We start from the raw sequence: 20,963 nt of genomic DNA, 5'->3' as shown, positions 1-20,963 counted from the left end.
TGATCTCACTGTCAACTGATAAGAACTGGAAGCAAGATCACTTCCTATGCCACTGAAGAATCTTTAGAGACAACATTGCTAGTAGTTCATGTTCCGAGGCATGAACCATACTATTATTCTTTTTACCGTTTTGACTCTTCTCAACCTAGCTAAATTGAGCAGGCCTAGTTCGCTGCCTTGAGCAAGACGAACATATTTCAATTGGTCATCAAGCACACAGTGTGATCATGAGTTTGAAAATCCTGGTCTAAAATTTTCAGATTTTGAAGTTTGTTACCTGTGTGATCATCAAGAGTATTGAAGATCCGGTTCTGAGAAAGAAATTTCCACAGAGCTGAAGGAGCTTCTTCTCATGGAAGAACAGATGGAAGAAAAATCTAAGCAACCAACAGGTACAAGTTGGAAGAGCAGGTAGCTAGCGAGCTAGCTGGCTTGATGTGAGTATGGTATAAGTTTGGCTATTCTTGAGTTAGACGATTGGTTTCATATAATTAAAGATATTTCTCATATATCTAGTACTTTGCAGATGCTCAAGATTTTGGAAGGGGGATGTGCTCGAGAAGGACATTAGTCCTTAATAAGAGGAGTCTCCCAGCGAGGCACTTCCTGGAAGAAGACCACAACTACCACAGTAGTAATGGCGACATCTTGGTCTTAAAAAGCGGCTACGTTTCTACTCAGTTTGCGTCTCTATCGGACACATGTAACCACAGGTATGGTAGGTGGCTCCCAGATTCTACTGTGAGCAACAATTAGCAGCAGCAGGAGACGTCTCCAATGCCACCACTAATCATTGCTTTCCGAGGACCGCTGCCACCGGAGATGGATCAGCTCCCTGTTACTACTCCGTGTTCGTTCCTGAAACACTATGCATCTATCTGAGTTATCTATTAGAGATCCAAGTGCAGAATAACCTTGCATTTGCAGGTTGCAGTAGTACCTGCCAGTTGCCACTGTGCCATCTGATAATGATGTCAGACATATAGAAGCTCCAGTACTCTTTTGAGTTCCTATCTTGGCAGAAGAAGGATTTTGGTAGGTCTCGAGTCATTTATTGCTTTTAGATTAGGGTAAAGCCAAGTCATTTCCACCTTTGCAACGTTAAGCTTGCTTGAGCAGATACTTACCATCCATGGTTGTCGTCTACTCAACAAAATTATTGCAGCAGTAAGGTAGAAGCTGTAGCTGGCGAAGACGACTGCACGAGCTTCCTTTTCATCCCATTCTCTGTGATAAGGAAGCTAATGTCAGTGATGCGTGAGCTCCTGTTGCGGAATGTGGTATGAAGTATGATGCTCAACATGGACAGCAAAAGAACGAGGTTAGGAAAGAGAGGAAGGGGGGGGGGGGTGGAGTGGAGGGGTCTGTCTTAACCACTGCCTTGTCTGCTAAATCTCACAAATCTCTTCCGTGTGGCTAAAGCACGGGAGAAGTGAAGAGAAGGAGCATAGGGACCATACGCGAGTCAGAGGCCAAACTCTGCAGGCGAAGTAATAGCAGACGGTGGCGTTGCAGTCGAAGAGCTGTTCTCGTCGTCGGAAATGGAGGCAGTCGGTGGCAGGGAGCTGCAACCTTGAAGAACTACAAGTGAGGGGAAGAAAGCGTAAGTGCCCGAATACTACTACTCAATTGTGATGGAAGGCATGCTTAGGCTCTCCTTTTTCTCTTATCACTTGTTTCTGATGTCCTTTAATGGTAGCCCCGCAGAGCGAACATCAACCTTTAATACTCGCTTCTCTCTCTCTCTCTCACTGGTTGGGCTTCTTTGTTGCAGTCTTGCTATAAGAGGAGAAGCGGAGGAGGAGGGTTAGCACTCCAATCATTTGATTTAAGCATGGACGCCTACGAGGCGACGAGGATAGTGTTCTCCAGGATCCAGAACCTGGACCCGGAGCACGCCCCCAAGATCATGGGGTTGCTCCTGCTGCAGGAGCACGGCGAGAAGGAGATGATTCGCTTGGCCTTCGGCCCCGAGTCACTCCTGCGCTCCCTCGTCTTGAAAGCTTGGAAGGAACTCGGCCTCGTCCCGGACCCGAGCTCCTCTGCCCCCTGCACGCCATTCGGCGGCGGCAGTTCGGCTTCCCCCTTCCTCCTCCGCCAGAACTCCGCCTCCCGCCTTCCCGCAAGGGGGCTCCCGTCGCCGCTCGCTGTCTCCTCCCCGTCCTCATGGCGCTCCGACAGCAGTAGCGGCTGCAACGGTCTGAATGGGTCGTCGGACGAATTCCAGAACTCGGACGAGCTCATGAGCCCCGGTAATCTCAGAGCGTCACCCTTCTATGGCGTCGGTGGCGACGGTGGGGACCTAATTGATGAGTTTCATCGCTCGGACCAGCTTTCCTTCCTCAGCGACGCCGCCGCCGCCGCCGCCGCCTCTGATTACAGCTACCCCCTTTCTTTCGCCTCGAAGCACGTAGGCGACGTGTTTCAACCGGACCTCGAGTGTCGGAGCCCCAGCAGCAACGGCGATTGTACGCTCTTCCCTTACGGGGTGGGCTCGGGAGTCGACGGCTACTACCACCGTCGGAGCTGCTCCGCCGCGGACCTCGGCCTCGGTGATCCCGCTGCCGGGTTCGGATGGAGGCCGTGCCTCTACTTTGCTAGGGGCTACTGCAAGAATGGTACTGCGTGCCGGTTCCTCCATGGGCTCCCAGAGGAAGCTGTGGTCGCGCCCTCCGTGGTCGGCGGCACCAAGATGGATGCGGTGTTGGAGCAGCAGTGCCAGGAGCTGCTATTAAGGTCTAAGAGCCAGAGGATCGATGGCGTTTCACAGCTCATGGCCTCTGCGTTTCCATACTCCCAGACGGGCTCAGTGCCACCATCTCCGTCGTTGTCCTCCAGCAATTCCCTGAGCTTCTTGCTTCAGCAGCAGCAGCAAAATGAGAGCCAAAGGTACCATCTTTCTCGCATTAAATTGTTTGCAACTTGGCGTCTGTTTCAGTGATGCGTCTTTGAATTCGAGGATCTCAAATTGCCGCAGGGCTACAGCTGTGGCGGCGGCAGCAGCACTGATGCTGGGGGGGGATGATACCCACAAGTTTGTCTGCAGATCAAGATTCGAAAGAAACGATTTGATGGCAAATCCTGGTTCGAGGCAGATCTACTTGACCTTCCCAGCTGACAGCATCTTCAGCGAGGAGGATGTCTCTAACTACTTTAGGTTGGTTGATAATTCTCTTGTTCCTACAGATCGCTACATGGCTTTACAGTTCTTCAATGCTTATGATCTCCCTTCCTCTGCCTTCATGTTCTAATCTTTAGTTAGCGATTATTTGTTCGGTTCGTAGCATCTATGGGCCTGTGCACGACGTGAGGATCCCTTACCAGCAGAAGAGGATGTTTGGCTTCGTGACCTTCGTCTACCCGGAGACTGTGAAGCTGATCTTGGCTAAGGGCAACCCGCACTTCGTATGTGATTCCCGAGTTCTTGTCAAGCCCTACAAGGAGAAGGGAAAAGTCCCCGACAAGTACAGGCACTCTTCCCTCCTCATCCTTAATAAGAAGTATCTTTTATTGTGGGTTTTGATCTGTGCCACTGAATTGTAACCATGTTTGATGGTGGCCTTTTGCAACCTCTGACCTCAGGAAACAGCAGCAGCATGCTGAGAGAGGAGGTGATTTCTCTATGTGCATGTCTCCCACAGCCTTGGACGCTACCGAAGCCTATGACCTTCAACAGCTTGGTTAGATCCTCTAACCAGTTTTTCTCCCTTTTTTCTCTTTGTTATCAGTATGTTTTGTTTTTAAGGTTAGTGAAGTATTTTTCTGATGACATAACAGGAGCAAGGAGGTTGTACAACGGCAGCAGTCAGGAACTACTGCTGAGAAGGAAGCTAATGGAGCAGCAGCAACAAGCAGCAGAACTGCAGCGAGCCATTGAGCTGCAAGGGAGTCGATTTATGAATCTCCAGCTCAATCTCAACAAAAGTGGCCTCTCCAACTCCCCCGCTATCGCAGTCACTCAATCACTTAGTGATGTTGATAGGAGCAGTAATACCAGCAGTAGTAGCAGCAGTAGCCATGAAGGATCACCAACAGAGGGTATGTTAACTTATCATGACCACTTTCTTGTTGTTCTTTTGAAGATAGAGTTAATGGCTTGATTTGCTAGTAGTTGACTTTATGCTCTTCATATAGAAAAGAGCCTCGGTGCCGTGTTACCAGAAGAGAAGCCCAACAGTTCCGATGGGTTACTCCAGCAGAAGGCAGATAAGGAGGAATCTGCTGGTGAGCCGAACCCCAAAGAAGACGGTGATTTCCAACCAAGGTAATTGCTTGAACATCAAACAACCTACTATTTGTTCTCTCCCATATAATTCTTTTTACAGTTGCAATATTTTGAAGTGCAACATAAACAAACAATGAGTGAATAATGTGTTCCGTCATGTTTTCTTCTCCTTCCGAAGCAAGATGGGTAAATTTGTTTAATGTGCATATAACTTGGCTGCAGCATTGAGCATAACCTGCCTGATAGCCCATTTGCTTCCCCGACAAAATCCTCATCCATGCTCGACTCTTTCACTGCCAGTGAAGACGTGGCTACTTCATACATTGTGAACAACAGCAGCACCAAGGACTACTTACTTGCCTCCACATTGCTGCCCACCACTTTGTCTCTAGACATGCCTTCCTTCAGCTCATGCTTCTTCCAGATGCCAAGGTAAAAAGGAAAAGGGAAACACTAGCTGCACAATTGTTGTTGAACAAATTCATTGAACTAAGTTTGCAATGGTTCTTCTACATAAAACTTACTACAGATCATTTGTGACCTTTAGCAGGTTCTCTGGTCAAGGAGAAATTGGAATGTAGACCTGAAGAATCCCAGTGGAGTGATCGAGGCCTCCCCTTAAAGGTGAGCCTCGATCTCTGCCCTTTGTTACATGAAAACTTCACTAGTAGCTTATGGCTGTTTCTTCTCATTTTGGAACTTTTGCTTGATTTCTATCAGGTATCTCCTAGTAAAGCAAAAGGATAGTGGAACATAAGAAAAGAGAAGCTGCAGAATGGTTCAAGGTTTATGGTTCCCCCCTTTTTTTTCTAATTTTTTCCTTATAGTTTCTAAGTGTAAGCATTATAGGAAGGTCTTCCAGTGTCACCTCACATTCCCTTATCTACAGAAAATTAGAGAATTATGACAAGGAATAGCTGCCATCTATGAGCAATCAATCAGCCAATACACCAGCCATACATCCCTACCTCTGATATTGCTATTGCCACCAACTAATACTATCTATAGCTACCCATCACAACCCACCAAGATATATAATAATCTACTACACAGAATACAGACGACGACAAAGAACATGACATAAAGCCAGACTGATTACTGTGACGGAATAGGTCAGCAGGAAAAAAAAGAGCAGCAGAGATGATGGACTACTTCCAAGTCAGGGTGTATGGGGAGCAAAAGAGAAGAGTTGGAAGTTGTGCATGCCTGCAAGCGTTCGTGTTCCTCCTTGATGGTAGTCTCTCTCTTGTACACTATCATATGGCTTTTACTTTACCTTTTACTTTTATTTGATGATCCAGTGTAGGTGACATCAATATAGTAGACAAAGGATTTATTAAAAAGATGTTCTAGTTTTGCTGAAGTGTTTTGCATGTATGTAATGAAAAGACTAGAGCCTAGTAGGATGTGAGAAAAAGAATATGTTGGGCTTTCTCATTGAATTTTTATTTGCAGGAAACAGTGTAAATAGTATTATGGAGGACTAGACTATACATGTTAAAACCTTTATGTGAGGTCCATGTGCCAAAACCCACATCTTTGATTCATTGTTTTCTCCAATTGGGTTGTTCTATAAGAAATGTTTGGGTTAATTATGTTCTTATTTGAAGCCTTGGGAGCAGGGAGGGAAAAATGAAGGACCAGGGTGCAGACTCTGTGATGTCACTATTTCGAAACAGGATGAGATAAAGAGTTGGCAGTATGAGTGGATAAGCTCTTAGGCCAACATAGAGGTGACTCCAAAGGCAAGCATTCAACCAGCTATAGCTGTGGATCCTCCACACATGAGATAGAGACCTGTCTCTGTTTTAGATCCATTTTCCATGTGGGCATGAGATTTCATCTCCTACACAATCTATGCATTCTGAATTAGCCTTGCATGATTATTATCTGTGATGAGTTTCCATCAATCTAGGTTTTTGGATCTCATTTTTCTTGGTTCCTCGTAGGGGTCATTGATGCTAGGAATCATGCTTACAATGTTTTGTCCAGATTCACAACATCAATAGACCTGAGATTGGTGTATGCAGCTACCAAACCTCTATACCTTCAAGGAGGAGAACGTTGCCGATTGTTTTGCTTATTAAGTAGATTTTTATTTTGAAATATATAGCTTATGTCCCTTTAGTTCTCTCATATTTATAGAGATTTATGTCGACTTTTAACTCTAATGAATTATATTTTATTGGGTATTGGATTTTTATCTAATTATTCAAATATCTTGATTAGTTGATCTTTATCTAATAATCTTATTGGATTTTATTCACGAGATATAATAATTTATTAGTTTATTATATTATATTAAGATAAGGGTTCTAGCGGATATCTCATATCTGAATCTCAACTCGTTGCAACACCTATCATATGTGTGTGATATTCTAAAACTAATATCGAGTTGGTATAAGTTATATCTATCAGAACTTCTTATAACTCAATGAATTGTTCTCTTATAATATCATTCGACTCATCAACTACAGATGTGAGAACTTTCTCTCTCAATCCGAATGACCTTGGCTAGAGATTTATTTGAGCAAAAACACATAGGATCTTTTATGATATCGAGAGCGGATGATCCTCTATCGATACTCAATTATCCTCATAAGGTTGGCTACCACTCCCGATGATTAGTTATGTTAGATTTGGAACCATTAGGCCTATAAGTCCAGTATCAAAGAACGAAGTATTTTTATATGGCATCTTTGATGTCTCAAGTCTAAGGACCAAACACACAATTGATATCACGAAATTGCTATCTAACAATGAGGTATTATTAACCATCTAATATTCTGTGAGCGGATCAATCAATGAACTCATTCTAGAACGAGCACTTGCACTGTATCCCTAGTGTCCTTATATGAGCAACTATGAGAACATTTGCCTATATCATATAGACGAGTATACAACATACTAATCTATCCAGTTATCTCGATAGCTCTCTCGAGTAACATACGATTAAGATTATTTAGGGTATGTGTTTAAAGGTGAATTAGTCTAATTATTATAATTTTATCACGATTTGATTCTCATTGCATAGATTCATTGATACCATAATATGCACAACATGTAACATAAAGTATGAAAATACTAGTAATAATAATAAGTAAAAAGACTACATAGCATGTCACACGTGATATTGCTCACGTGATTGGCTTACAAGGCACCTATAGCTAACAAGATGTTAGTGTTATAAGCTAAAGAAAGAAAGTTCTATTGCCTTAAAATAGATTACATCAATTTAGTTGAGCCTCTACATCTAAAATGAGGTCCAAACCTACCAAGATACAGGATTGATCATACGAACAAGCCTAATAATGCTACAAACAAAAGACACACGAAGCAAGTCATGATAGACTCGATGACTTGTAATAGGCTAGGCATCAAGATGAGGTAGCGAGTCAATACCATCGTTAAAAGGCACTTCAGGCGCTATCGGGATGTACTAATCCTCGGGGTAATTGGTAAACGAATATACCTTAAGCTACATCCTTATGTATCTATTCCTGAAATAGGCTAAGGCGATATAGTACATGTACTAATATAAGATGACTCTCGATCTCTCGAAGCCCCTCCTAAACCTAGCGACGGCCTTGTAGTCGGTGATTGTCTCCTCCCAATACCTTAGTATCATGCGTTGCTAAGTCTCCAATGCCACCTTCAAGCCTCGAACCTACTTAGTGATGCTCATGACCTACTAATTGGCTACGTCGACTTGCTCCATGTTTTGGTTGTTGCTTTAGACCTTTCTCAACTACTCGGCATAATTGGTAAAGTGTCGTTCAACCTCATATAGTTGCCTTGCTAGCTCAGCCCCTCGAGCCTCTACCTTGGCAATAAGTGTAGGGTCCCCTCTCTCCTTTTTTAGCCCCTTTACTTCTTTATGGAGATTGTCAATCATGAGCGACTATTGGTGAATGACAGAGTTGACGTTCTGTACACAGTTAATGAGGGTTGTGATGTAATCATGATGTTATAAACCAAAGACAAAGGGGTAAGCAATGAGAAAATGAAGAGGCTAACCATGACTTAACTTACAAGCACTTTAATGTGGTAGCACGTGTCAATCAAAACCTCCGAGAGGGAGCGGTAAATCTACTTCACCACTCGTAAGCATAAGGACCCCCAACTATACTATGCATGCATATATCTTCACTCCATGCTTTTTGCCCCTATTATAAACCCTATCATCTTGACTGTAGGGATGTACTTAAAGCCAAGTTCGATAGGTCAACTATCTGTAATGCCATGAAGGGTAATGACATACCTCAATATTAAAACTATAGAAGATTACCTATAGAAGGGCAATGACATACTTCAAAGGTGTACCTATAGAAGATTAAAACTACTTATATGACATTTAAGTCATACCTTATGGGGCTAGGTTGAGACCTGCATTGATCAGCGAGTCCTCATCCATCTTTTAGACAACCTTTGAAGAAGAGAATTTATCTCTCAATCGGAGCACTTGATCAACTTCCTCATTTGACAAGAATGAAAGTGTGTTATTTATGGGGTGTGTCAACTAAACGAGATTGAACCCTCAATCTCGACCTGAATCTATATGAAAGAAGCACTCCTTGTAACCCTTATTGTTAGAAGGGGCACTACTAACTTTGAAATCCTCCCTAGTAATCAAGCAATAGTCGCTTTTCCCCTTACACAGCTTAAAGCAAGTAGTAAAGAGTTTACGGGTAAGGGTAATACCGATGCGTCAGTATTCTCTAATGAACATTACTAAGTCATGAGTTGGGCACCATTTGTGAGAGCGATATCCTCCACCATTGGAGGCAAAATACTATCATGGGGTGGAGGAAAAAAAATGAAGTCTCATCTCGAAAGAATTAGAAGACAAGCAAAAAGGACTTTAACATGGGGTCGAACGGATGGTGATTAGATTGAGGGATTTGCATATCAAACTTGATTGGAATGGAAGGACTTTAAATGATCCAAGAGTTATGCACTCACCATTGAATTTGTATCGTATGTACTTTTTATATACTCTAAGGCCCAAAGAACCATATGGTTTACGAGAATTGACTCCCCTAATGAGGGGGAGGTTGGGACTTCCCTTACCCTTGGGCTATCCAAGGACAAAACATTGACCTCCTCAGTTGACCGGTGGCTGTGAGACCAGGAGGAGCTGGTGCGAGAAAGGAATCTATAGAGGAGGAAGTGCATGATGTTGGAAGACCGAAGTATTGTTGAGCTGATGTGTTACGAAGACGAGAAACCCAAGAATCAACTCACCTTAGAGAAAATCGAGCCTAAGTAGAGGTAGCTCCTAAGGAGGTTTTGGAGGCTCAAATAGAAGAATATGCCTCAATCCATCATACTCAAGGGGGATTTATAAGGAGGTGATCAATCTCTCTCCTCCTATGATAATTACAAGTGTCTCTTCGGGTCGATTCTAAAGGAACATCAATTGACGAAGGGATACCTTGGAAAGCACGCAAGTGACCAATATACGAAGACCACTTTAGAAAGCACACAAGTGATCGATATGCAAAGACCATATTGGAAAATACAAAAGTGACCGATGCACGAAGACCAAAGGAACATACAAATGTGCCTTAAGCACGCGAGTTGAAAAATTATGACCCGTGCTAGAAGAAACTTGTTACGGGAGGAAGCATAAGACAAAATATGCTCGATGTGTGAGAGTTGGGAAAACCTGACTCGTGTTAGAAGAAACCCACCACAACGGAAGTCATAAGACAAAATGTGCCTAAGGTATAGAGGTCGGGAGTTCTGACCTACATCAGAAGAACTTGCTATGGTGGGAGGCACACGACAAAATATACCCGAGGCATGAAGGTCGGGAAGTCTAACCTACATAAGAAAAATCCACTATAATGAGAGGAACAAGATAAAAATGTATCCGAGACATGAGAGTCAAGAAATCCAACCCACACTAGACGAAACCTGAGGCATACGAGTAAAAAAAAACCCGACCCGTGTCAAAAGAAACCCATCATGACGAGAAGCATAAAACAAAATGTGCTTGAGGCATGGAGGTCAAGAAGCTCAACCTCCGGCTTGGCTTAGGCACAAAGGTCAGGGAGCCCAACCTCCACCTCTATCCAAGGTGAGGAAGTTGGAAAGCTTGACCCCACCTCTACCCAAGGCACAAAGGTCAAGAAAGCTGGGAAGCTCGACTCCTGCCTATGCCCTAAGTGTAGGTGTCAGGAGGACCAACCTCGCTTCCACCCAAGGCATTGGGGTTGAGAAGCTCAACCCCCACCTCTACTCGAGACATGGAGGTCAGAAAGCTCGACCCCCACCTTTGCTTGAGGCATAGAGGTTGAGAAGTCCAACCCCCACCTACAATTGAGGCATAGGGGTCAGGAAGTTCGACCCCCGTCTCTACTAGAGGTGTGGAGGTCGGGGTACCCGACCTCTACCTTCGCTCAAGGCATGGAGGTTAGAAACTCCGACCACATCTGACCGAGACATGTCCCTTGATAATACAAGGAGCAAGTCAGTACTGAATCGCCACCAACAATGGTGGAGGGGATTCTTGATGGATGTTCCGGGCAAACTCATTCTGGATGATACGAGGTGTATAATAGACTAAATATGTCAAATAAACTCGTGTCGAACGAACTAAACATGTCATCAGGTCGACTATGGAACGAAGAGGTATGAGCTTGATATGTCAGATGAACCAAACATTTCACTTCGAACCCCTTTGACAAGAGCCCCGAAGCATGCCTTCTGGAGAGAGAGGGTATAAATAATGAGTATGTCATTAACCAATTATCATTCATCATGTAACCACCACATAGTATCCGTAGAAGAAAATAATGTCACCCTCCACCCTTTTGCCCACGTGAGTAGATATCCAAGGTAGGTAGTTACATGTTATCCCCTTCCTTCTTGCCCACGTGGATAAGAGGCCGAGGAGAGATTGTTGAAAGTGGTTAGAAGTTACCTCTTCATAGAATATTCTATCTCTTTACAATCATGTAAAAAAATGATGAGATCTTATCTTTTTTGACTATTCATGTTTGCACTCATACTTATTGGGTTACTAATTTTTTAAGTGTCTAAGAGATCAGGTGAAGAAATCTCTCTCGATAAACCTATGCATATAAATCTAAATGACATAAAACTAAGATAGATGTGAATGATATCTTCCCGCGACACTTAGTTCTACCACCGCTCATCGAGTCCTATCCAAACGGGGGTGAGTAAAAGCTGTAACACGGTAAAAGCTTGCCGCGGAAGGGAAGGCCACAGCAACCCCGAAGAAGAATATCGAGGTGAATCAGCTTTACCGAATGGTTGGTTCGTTGGTGGTATCAGATCCGGAGTTCTCTAACACACAACCCGGATCCGTGCGCTCCTCTCTGTTACGAGACCCTGCACTCGCGTAGCCTCCGCGTGTGGCCCACTCTGGCCCCACAACTTAATCCTCTCTGCTACCCCCGCCCCTCTCGCTCTTTCCTCGGTCCTCCTCATCTGGTGGAATGCAGCCTGCAACTTAATCCTCTCGCTCTTTCCTCGGTCCTCCTCATCTGGCGGAATGCAGCCTGCAACTTAATCCTCTCTGCTACCCCCGCCCCTCTCGCTCTTTCCTCGGTCCTCCTCATCTGGTGGAATGCAGCCTGAGGAGCAGGACGCAGAAGCACGGAGAACCGAGCAATGGAGAGAAAGCCTTTGAAAGGTTCAAAGCCAAATCCATCATAAATTATGACTCCCACCGGAGCCCAAGTCGTAAAGCCACGAGCCGAGCTCTCCTCCCTCCGCGTCGAGCGTAGGGAGGGCAACGGGCGAGAAGATGTCGAGCGTCGTGCTCTTTGCGCTTCTCTCTCTTCTCTGCCTCTCCGCTGTCAAGGCGGAGGACCCGTACCTCTTCTTCACGTGGAACGTCACGTACGGCACCGCCTCGCCTCTCGGCGTCCCTCAGCAGGTCATCCTCATCAACGGCCAGTTCCCCGGCCCCAACATCAACTCCACCACTAACAACAACATCGTCATCAACGTCTTCAACCACCTCGACGAGCCCTTCCTCTTCACCTGGTCTGTTCTCCATCTCCATGCACCTCGAGGCGCAAGTAGCTGATAAGCTTGCTCTCTTCATACATGCTTTATGTGGTGGCAGGAACGGAATCCAGCACAGGAAGAACTCATGGCAAGATGGCATGCCGGGCACTAACTGCCCTATTGCTGCTGGCACAAACTACACCTACCACTTCCAGGTGAAGGACCAGATCGGAAGCTACTTCTACTTCCCCTCCGTCGGCATGCACAGGGCGGCCGGAGGCTTCGGCGGCCTTCGTGTCAACAGCCGCCTTCTCATCCCCGTGCCCTTCGATGACCCTGCTGATGATTACACCGTCCTCATCGGTGACTGGTACACCAAGAGCCACAAGGCCCTCGCCCAGCTCCTCGACGCAGGCCGCACCATCGGCAACCCGGCCGGCGTCATCATCAATGGGAGCCCCGGTAAGGACGCCGCCGGCGAAGATGACGCTCCGCTCTTCACCATGGAGGCCGGGAAGACGTACCGCTACCGCATCTGCAATGTCGGCCTGAAGGTGTCGCTCAACTTCCGGATTCAGTCCCACCTGATGAAGCTCGTGGAGATGGACGGGTCGCACACCGTGCAGAACGACTACAAATCCCTCGACATTCACGTCGGGCAGTGTTTCTCGGTGCTCGTCACGGCCAACCAGGAGCCCAAGGACTACTACATGGTCGCCTCCACCCGCTTCACCAAGTACATGCGGACCGCGACCGGCATCATCCGTTATGCCGGCTCCAGCGTCCCTCCGTCACCCGAGCTGCCGGAGGGGCCAGTCGGCTGGGCATGGTCCTTCAACCAGTGGCGGTCCTTCCGGTGGAATCTCACCGCCAGCGCCGCCCGGCCCAACCCCCAGGGCTCCTACCACTACGGGAGTATCAACATCACCCGAACCATAAACCTCGCCAGCTCCGTCGGGCTCGTCAACGGGAAGCGCCGCTTCGCGCTCAACGGCGCGTCGCATGTGGAGTCCCCCACCCCACTCAAGCTCGCCGAGTACTACGGCGTCGCCGACAAGGTGTTCAAGTACGACACCATCGGCGACGAACCACCGGAAAGCAGTGCCAGCATCACGGTCACGCCTAACGTCCTCAACGCCACCTTCAGGGACTACATCGAGATCATCCTCGAGAACCCTGAGAGGAGCATTCAGTCGTACCATTTGGACGGCTACTCCTTCTTCGCCGTCGGGTAATCTAATATCACTGCACGCCTGAGTTCGGCAGAGGAGTTCCGGTCCATGGTTGACGAGGTCGGTGTTTGACGTTGTGGATGCAGGATGGGGCATGGGAAGTGGACGCCGGCAAGCCGGAGGACGTACAACCTTCTCGACGCAGTGAGCCGGCACACGATACAGGTGTATCCGAGGTCATGGTCGGCGATCATGCTGACGTTCGACAACGCGGGGATGTGGAGCCTGCGGTCGGAGCTGTGGGAGAGGCACTACCTGGGACAGCAGCTCTACATCAGCGTGGTGTCGCCGGCGAGGTCCCTGAGGGATGAGTACAACATCCCGGACAACACGTTGCTCTGCGGTGTGGTTGCCAGCCTCCCGAAGCCGCCACCCTATGTCTAATTGCAGGGACGGGAACAGGCGCCGCCCTCTGTGGAGAGCGAGCGAGAGGATACCTGATGAAGGAGAAAGGCAGGTGAGACTAATAAGTGGCTTTTTCGCAGGGCCTTTTAGTCTTGTGATGTATTCGGCTCTAAATTTGCTGGGTTCTCCTCATCGCAAGTAAAATGTTATGATTTATATATACGAAAGGCCTCAAGATTTACCTCCGTTGCTGTTAATGTTTTCTTCTTCATCATGCCGTGGTTGATGATAGACAACTAATTCCCATCTTTTACGCAATCACAGCCTCAGTACTTGATCTACATTCGGCTTCCTGCTTTACAGTCATGAACATATGGTTACACTGAATGTAGCAGAATAAGATTAGTGTACACGAAAACAACTTATGCAACACAAACAATTCTAAAGAGGAGTATAAAAGTCACAGCTTTCTTTCAATTTGTATATTTATAATCAACAAATAAGGCGTTCCAAGCTTTAATAAACAAATAGTAATTTTGATGGGCAGGTGAGATTAAATAGAAGTGGGATAAACAATTTTACTATGGTAAACAAGATCTTCTGCTGATAGTTTGCATTCAGATAGTCTTCTCAATAAATATGCCACGCATTAAAGTTCTAATCTATATCATGCATACAATTTTCAGGAAGATAACTAAACAATGGCAGACCACCGAAAAGGGAGGGAAAAAAAAATTAAATCTACTCTAAATGCAATCGGCACCAATCAGATTGATGGTACCAGAAAAATAATCACGATATAAATCAGAATATGAATGGCAAAATCAACATTCATAGTCAGAACACAATTACCAGAACCGCGACATTACATTCCGCGGTCTCTGTAATCACATCTCTGGTTATACCAGGATTTTTTTCCGTTGACTTATCACCATGACAGTGTCTAGTCTCAGGACCCTCAGCTGCTTTCTCTAGTAATGGCTTTACAAAGCTCTCTTCCAAACCTCTTAATTTTCTAAGAATGCTTTTTGTCCTCATTTTACCTGATGCGGCTACCCTTAGATTCTGACAACCAACATACAGGAATATATTCTAGTATCAGAGAACAAACGAAAGATTAATTTGTCATCCGCCACCGGTCTACCTGCACTGTTGGGGACATGCCGAAACTTTACGCAAAGATACAGTATCAGCTATGGATTTACATTGCATTCATCCATAAACTTTTCATCCTGTGTAAGATATATCTTCCAGTATTTTTTGTATTCTGGTATACCGAGATCAAGCCAAGGTTTCATTTGGCCATTGTAATGCAATGATGTAGCAGTCTTCATATCCTCTACATTGACACTGTAGTTGTGGCCAAGCCCTAGCAAAGACCACCTTTCACTGAGGGGGTATATAAGATTCTTAAGTGCGAGTAAGCCTGCTGGAAAAGCTGCAGCTCTAAGAGATACTTCATTCTTTGTTCCGAACTGTCATGAGCACATTCAAATGTATGTTAGACTCGCAAAAAAGCTCATTAAGTATATATATAATCCTAGCAAGAACCAAAGGAACTTATTTAAGAATGACATGCACACTAATATATTCGTTTCAGTGTTAACATCAGGCATGTGGTTGGAATCATCCAGTGAAAACTATTTTCTAACAGGTGGGAAATTGCATATAATGGTTAAGCAACATAATGAATTAGAATCAGTTCTTTAAAAATATATATTCAGAGATAAGAATTAGATGCATAACTTAATGAAAATATCCAAAGAGTAAAAACAAAATTAGGAAATGCACTTAAGAATTAATATTTTCAAAAAATCAGGTGATAAAATTTTATGCACAATTGTTCAGTGATTTCTAGGAATACATAATTGTTAATGATTTGCATTGCATGAAAAAGCATTTTTGCCTGCTTCCATAATTTGGCAATGCATAAATCAGATAAACCTTTAAAAATACTCAATAACTTAATTATGAAAAAGTATACTTTTCTTTCATGATTCCATATTCATAAATTTAGGTTTAAAAAAATCATAAAATTCAACACAGTTGACTTAAAATCTCAGAAGTTATATCACTTACACTTTCGAGGAGTTGCAAGTATGTCCTGGTGACATTATGCTCTCTCCACTTCTCCAAGTCAATAATATTTAATCCTGACATCCATGCACAAGAGTCAGCATCATAACTGTTTCTGCCCAAAAGCATTTTCAGCTGACCAAATCTCAGCCTACAGAACTCAATAGCACCATTCACTTTTCCTTGCAAGTGAAGGTTCCACAATGATGATAGATCATGCTGAACAACCACATCGTCATCTAAAACCACCACCCTTTTTAGATTTTTGAATATTTCTGGAAGCAGATAGTGGGAGTGACCAAAAACTGTTATGTACTTGGTGCTCATTTGTGTAGTTGGTTGATCAGTTTTATGAATGTAAGCACGGAATTCCACAGGCAATGATAGCTTTGTGAGGCCATCATTATGAAGGTGTTCCAAATTAAGTTCTTCAAAATTGATGACCACAATAGTTGCCTCTTTATAAGAATTTCTGACAAACCAAAGCTTCATACCGAAGTAATTTTGTGCATCCGTGACAACATGAAAGATCATATTTTGACTGACCTATTAAATCACAAAAAGAAATGCCATCAAGGACCAGCAGATAAAACAACTTCTATAACATTGCCCCTGTTATAAAGATAAAATTTACTCACCTGAGAGTTCACAACTGTTGAATTTATAGTAACTGCAGCTGCAAGTATGTTTTTGGAGAAAATTACAAAATGCATAAGATTTGGGCTGTCAAGTTTATTAGGATGAGAGTTCTTGGAATCTGCAGACAGTGATTTAAAAAACTCTACTGTCAATCTCATTGACAAGCAATGAAGACTTTTGGGCATGGTCTGAACGCCAAGTTGGTAGAGGAATGCACTTTGCTTCAAATGAAAATTGGCTTCATCCTCAGTAAGATCAAGGATCTGCCTAAGTTTCTTGTCAACATTTTTGCAATCTACAGTGCATGCTTTAGTTCTTGCAATAGTCTGCTCCATTTTCTGTATTTTCTTTTCCACACTGAAAACCAAGACAAATTTCTATTCATTTTCTATCATATGGAATCATTAGCAAGATAAAACAGATTGGTGTATATAAGTAACTGATATCAATGGCCATTAGACAAAATATTGTGGTTAGATATACAATCAATGCTTAAAAGACCCAAATGATAGAACAATTAGAGATTACATGAAGACAATGAATGCCATGACACACCAATGACAGTATAGCATGAGATCTAGCACAGTATGCTTTGCTAGACAAACAAGAAGAGGGTCAATGCCTATAACATGAGATATTATTATAAAAGTAATTCAGATGGCAAACCGGAGGATATAGATCTATTCTAGACCTTTGTAGTTCAACATAAAAAAGAATGTTTTCATGCATTTGCAAAGCAGTTAAAGATCTGAAATGGCACATGCAAACTTTAAAAAATGAAAGGCTGTAAACCTAACGTCTGACCAAGCTTAAAGCTTACAATGGTGGAAGATCAGCATCAACAATGGCTTCACTAAGCATGTGCTCATGTTCCTGTATGTTTTGCTTCATATCATGAGATAACTTCTGTTGTCCATTAAGTTTTGCAAGGCTTGGATAATAAGCTCTGGCGACAAAGAGCTGATCTTTGAGTTTCTTCACAGTAGAATCGTCCATTACTTCTTTATGCTCTGTGGACCAAACACAATAGCTTCCAAATGTAAACTGACAATCTTTTCTGATTCCATCACCATTTCCACCTTCAGCATTACTCTTCTTGACATCCCTGCTACCAAGCTGGAGGAGAACGTGCAAATTTTATTGTCAGTTCTACATTGTGAAATAATAAACAAAATAAACAATCAACATACATGGCTTCACTTTAGTGACATGAATCCATAATAGCAACAGTCAGTCATGAAACACTCAAAGTGCCAATTAAGTAATGCAACATGCATAGAATTTAATTGATTGTAGTATGTCTGTGTAAAAAAGATATTAGTATATTACAGAAATAGCTCTCACAATATATATCATAAATCTTGCTCCAATTTCTTAGGAATATGCCATTCGTTCATACAAACATAACGATTTGCTATTACAGAAAGGTAACTCTTACCTTTGCAGTCAAGTCTGGAAGTGATCTTGATGGAACTACTTGTGGTTTAGGAAAAGCTGCAAAAAATAAAACAATATGGAACATCAATAGCATTTGGATCTCTACAAAAAGTTCACAATAAGAACTAAGCAGAGAGTAAACAGCATCGAGAAATTTCCTGATGAACTAGAACACAACTAATCTACATGGACCAGTCAAAATATTAACAAAAATGGTTCCCTAAACCAGTTTATACTAATACATTACTGTTCCTGATAAATGTACATAACCAGAAAACAGAAAATTCCAGATCCAGCAGGTAAATTATTATAATTATTACTCCATAGTCCATACCATATGAAATATATTGGATGTTTGTCATGATTAAGAATCTCTTGCTAGCAAAGAAAGTCTGTTGCTGAGAGACAAATAGAGGGCAAGACATGAGAGCACCACCCTGGTAGGTTGCCATTTTCTTGCAACCACCTTCCCTCAGTTTCAAATATGTATCTTAAGAAAATGGTCACCAACTGCCTAGCCCAGGTACATCCTGATATCCTAAATCTCTTTGTGGTTTTTATGCATCAAAGTCTAAACTTGGTCCTTATGTTCTCCCCTATATCTTTGAATATGGGAACTGGAAACTTGTGAAGGCAAAAAACCTCGAATATTTGATGTTGCATACCTTTCCGGTGAGAAATGATGACTTCTGGTTTATAGTGGGTACTGGTATTCTCTATTTGAGAGCGAGAGTTCAAATTTATTTCTTTTGAGTTGGAACCAGTGCCCTTCCCTGCTACAACCAACTGCCCTGTGGAGTTAGTGTCAGGCCTTTGATTTAGCAGATCACCAGTTTTGGACAGGTCACTCCCATTAGCATCCTGAAAAACACAAAAAAAAGAGCTGATTTTGAGGAAGCTACTGAGACAACTCACAGATTGTAGACTGATAGATATTATGGATAAAACATCTCACTAAGATGTAGATTAGAGAACTGAAATAACCACATAAAGCAGCACAGTGGCCAATAACACAATGAAAAGCCAGACAAGAAGTTTACTGCAGAATATCCTATCAGCCTGACAGATTTCAATCCTAGCAAAATAATGAACCTCAAAATAATGCAAAAAATTACTCTGTAGTAGCATAACAATAACTATGCAATTCAATCCATGAGAATAGCTTAGCTCAATGGCAAATTTAAAAGCACATCAACATAATACAATGACAAGTTGTTGAATTCAGATTCATTGTAAAGCACATCAACAAATACTAAGATATATAATTTGGACTCTAGCTGTGAAGTATGTGGAAACAAGGATATCACAAGTTCACCGAACTGAACAAACTTTTAGGCTCTTCTAGAACCAATTTTGAGAAGATAGAACCAAAACATGAAACCACGTATTCCTGGAAGGATGTCCTATATATATATATATATATATATATGCTTCTAAACTTTGGGTAGAGCAAACTTGGAAATTTGTGCCAGTCAACAATGACATGGTTGGAAATTTGCCACCAGAGAGGAAAAGCTGTTTTTCAATAATGGATTCCTGCAACAAGCATGACAATTCCCATGCACTACATAGTTGGATGGCATTTCAATGTTGATTAAACAAAACAAGAATATGTTGATCTAATAAGTAACGAATTAAGCCCATGCCATACAAAAACAGAACTGCACACGCATGATGCTTTTGTGAACTGAAATTTAAAAAGAACTTTTGAGACAACAATAAGTAGTTGGATGCCGCACCATCCATTCACTAAACTCAAAACTTCAAACTGAAGAAGAAGGCCACTCAAAAAAAAAATTTATGATGGAGGGTGACATTTCAAGAAAGCAAAGGTGACCTTTGAGAAGGTGGGTTCAAATCTTTTGACGAGCCTCTCAATGCTTGATACATCACCCTGATATGAGCCAATGCAAGCCGAAAGGAAGAGCAGCCGTCAAGGAACCATACTAGTACATCTTATATCAAGTAAATCAGTAGTACGGTGAGAAAGTAACCTCAGAAGAACTACCAACACCACCCAAACGACCAAAGTTCCAAGAACTAGTTTCCTGTGCCGACACAACGTTTTGTAGACATGTCAATTAATAGGTGAACTTACACTATTCAAGACTATCACAGTCCGATGAGAAGCTTACCGGAGGTCGGCGATCATCAGTCAAGTAACCTGCGCAAGTAACAAAAACCAACATCAAGATCTCGTCCCAGTAACACTTAAATCCCTAATTCCAACAAATCAGCACTGCAGATCTCTGACTCTCGGACTCCCCAACCAGGATGATCTACAACTACCAAGATCCAAAACCCACGACCCGAATGCAGATCAAACGAGCATCGCTCGCCGCGCCTCAGCCGAGGACAAATCGAAGCGAGAAAGAAAGGCAGCAGCCAATGCCGCCTAGCGACTCACCGGAGGGGAAGCGGTCGTGAAGACCGAGGAGGAAATCCAGGGGTACGAGCAGCGAGAAGAAGACGAGAACGAGCACCACCGCGGCGGGGGCGCGCCACCGACGCTTCGCCGGCGGAGTGGTCGAGATCGCCACGAAACTCTTCATAGCCTAACGTCCTCCTCTCGTCTCCTCATCCGGTCTCAGAGTCTCGCCTCTCACTTCACTCGCTTTGGCTCCGCAAACACAAAAAAGAAGGAAAGCGGAGAGAGCAGCGAGCGGGGGGAGAGTGTAAACCTTCTCGTGTAAATGGTACTACCCGAGTTTTCCGGTGCAGGAATCACGGTCACTCCCTGCTCGTGGACACGCGTCAGCGATCGTGTGACTGAATCATTGAAACCGTGTCTGGCGAAGTCTCTTGATTAAAATAAGCCCTTTACGGGACCCACCTGTCGGACCCGTAAATAAATCTCTTTCATGTGAAAATATTAATTAGATTAATAAAACTACCAACTTTTTTGAAACAAAATTTACTATTTACTATTTGCTTTTCTTTTTTTTTATTTTTTTTGCTATTGATAATAGACTGCTATTAGCTATCCTTAAAAATAATATTAAAATATAATTTTATTATTTATCATC

General features: G+C 43.4%; 3 protein-coding genes across 12 annotated transcripts; 2 read left to right on the top strand and 1 right to left on the bottom strand.

Moving 5' to 3' along the window:
- The first annotated feature begins 625 nt into the window (after nt 1-625).
- On the top strand, nt 626-6,105 carry LOC135626945 (zinc finger CCCH domain-containing protein 53-like). 8 transcript variants are annotated; one of them, XR_010492509.1, is made up of 12 exons: nt 626-1,035; nt 1,166-1,603; nt 1,775-2,889; nt 2,978-3,157; nt 3,285-3,470; nt 3,583-3,680; nt 3,778-4,038; nt 4,135-4,264; nt 4,448-4,657; nt 4,773-4,849; nt 4,946-5,010; nt 5,279-5,588. XR_010492509.1 is itself a non-coding variant. In XM_065132790.1 (12 exons), exons 4-11 carry the CDS (start codon nt 1,835-1,837, stop codon nt 4,804-4,806), a joined length of 2,154 nt encoding a protein of 717 aa, XP_064988862.1. In that variant the 5' UTR covers nt 627-850; nt 928-1,035; nt 1,166-1,603; nt 1,775-1,834; the 3' UTR covers nt 4,807-4,849; nt 4,946-5,588. The 8 variants fall into 8 exon arrangements, 4 of the variants coding, with proteins under 4 accessions (XP_064988862.1, XP_064988865.1, XP_064988864.1 ...); XR_010492507.1 differs by adding an exon at nt 5,848-6,105 and having other exon boundaries at nt 627-1,035; nt 4,946-5,459; XR_010492506.1 differs by adding an exon at nt 5,836-6,105 and having other exon boundaries at nt 627-1,035; nt 4,946-5,459.
- A 4,055-nt stretch (nt 6,106-10,160) lies between these two features.
- On the top strand, nt 10,161-14,030 carry LOC135626944 (L-ascorbate oxidase homolog). The gene is made up of 3 exons (XM_065132789.1): nt 10,161-12,244; nt 12,327-13,439; nt 13,527-14,030. The coding sequence occupies exons 1-3, from the start codon at nt 12,003-12,005 to the stop codon at nt 13,822-13,824; spliced, it is 1,653 nt and encodes a 550-aa protein (XP_064988861.1). The 5' UTR covers nt 10,161-12,002; the 3' UTR covers nt 13,825-14,030.
- A 530-nt stretch (nt 14,031-14,560) lies between these two features.
- On the bottom strand, nt 14,561-20,614 carry LOC135626943 (probable galacturonosyltransferase 7). Of its 3 annotated transcripts, XM_065132785.1 has the most exons (10): nt 20,345-20,613; nt 20,073-20,101; nt 19,932-19,985; nt 19,775-19,831; nt 18,603-18,798; nt 17,939-17,994; nt 17,321-17,616; nt 16,500-16,857; nt 15,865-16,407; nt 14,561-15,260 (listed from the first exon to the last, which is right to left on the bottom strand). In XM_065132785.1, the coding sequence occupies exons 1-10, from the start codon at nt 20,487-20,489 to the stop codon at nt 14,979-14,981; spliced, it is 2,016 nt and encodes a 671-aa protein (XP_064988857.1). In that variant the 5' UTR covers nt 20,490-20,613; the 3' UTR covers nt 14,561-14,978. The 3 variants fall into 3 exon arrangements, with proteins under 3 accessions (XP_064988857.1, XP_064988858.1, XP_064988859.1); XM_065132786.1 differs by lacking the exon at nt 19,775-19,831 and having other exon boundaries at nt 20,345-20,614; XM_065132787.1 differs by lacking the exons at nt 19,775-19,831; nt 19,932-19,985.
- Nucleotides 20,615-20,963: the final 349 nt, after the last annotated feature.

This window comes from Musa acuminata, chromosome BXJ2-11 (genome assembly GCF_036884655.1).
Source record: "Musa acuminata AAA Group cultivar baxijiao chromosome BXJ2-11, Cavendish_Baxijiao_AAA, whole genome shotgun sequence".
Lineage (NCBI taxonomy): Eukaryota > Viridiplantae > Streptophyta > Magnoliopsida > Zingiberales > Musaceae > Musa > Musa acuminata.
The sequence above is the reverse complement of the archived record's forward strand: the minus strand, read 5'-3'. Positions and strand labels throughout refer to the sequence as shown.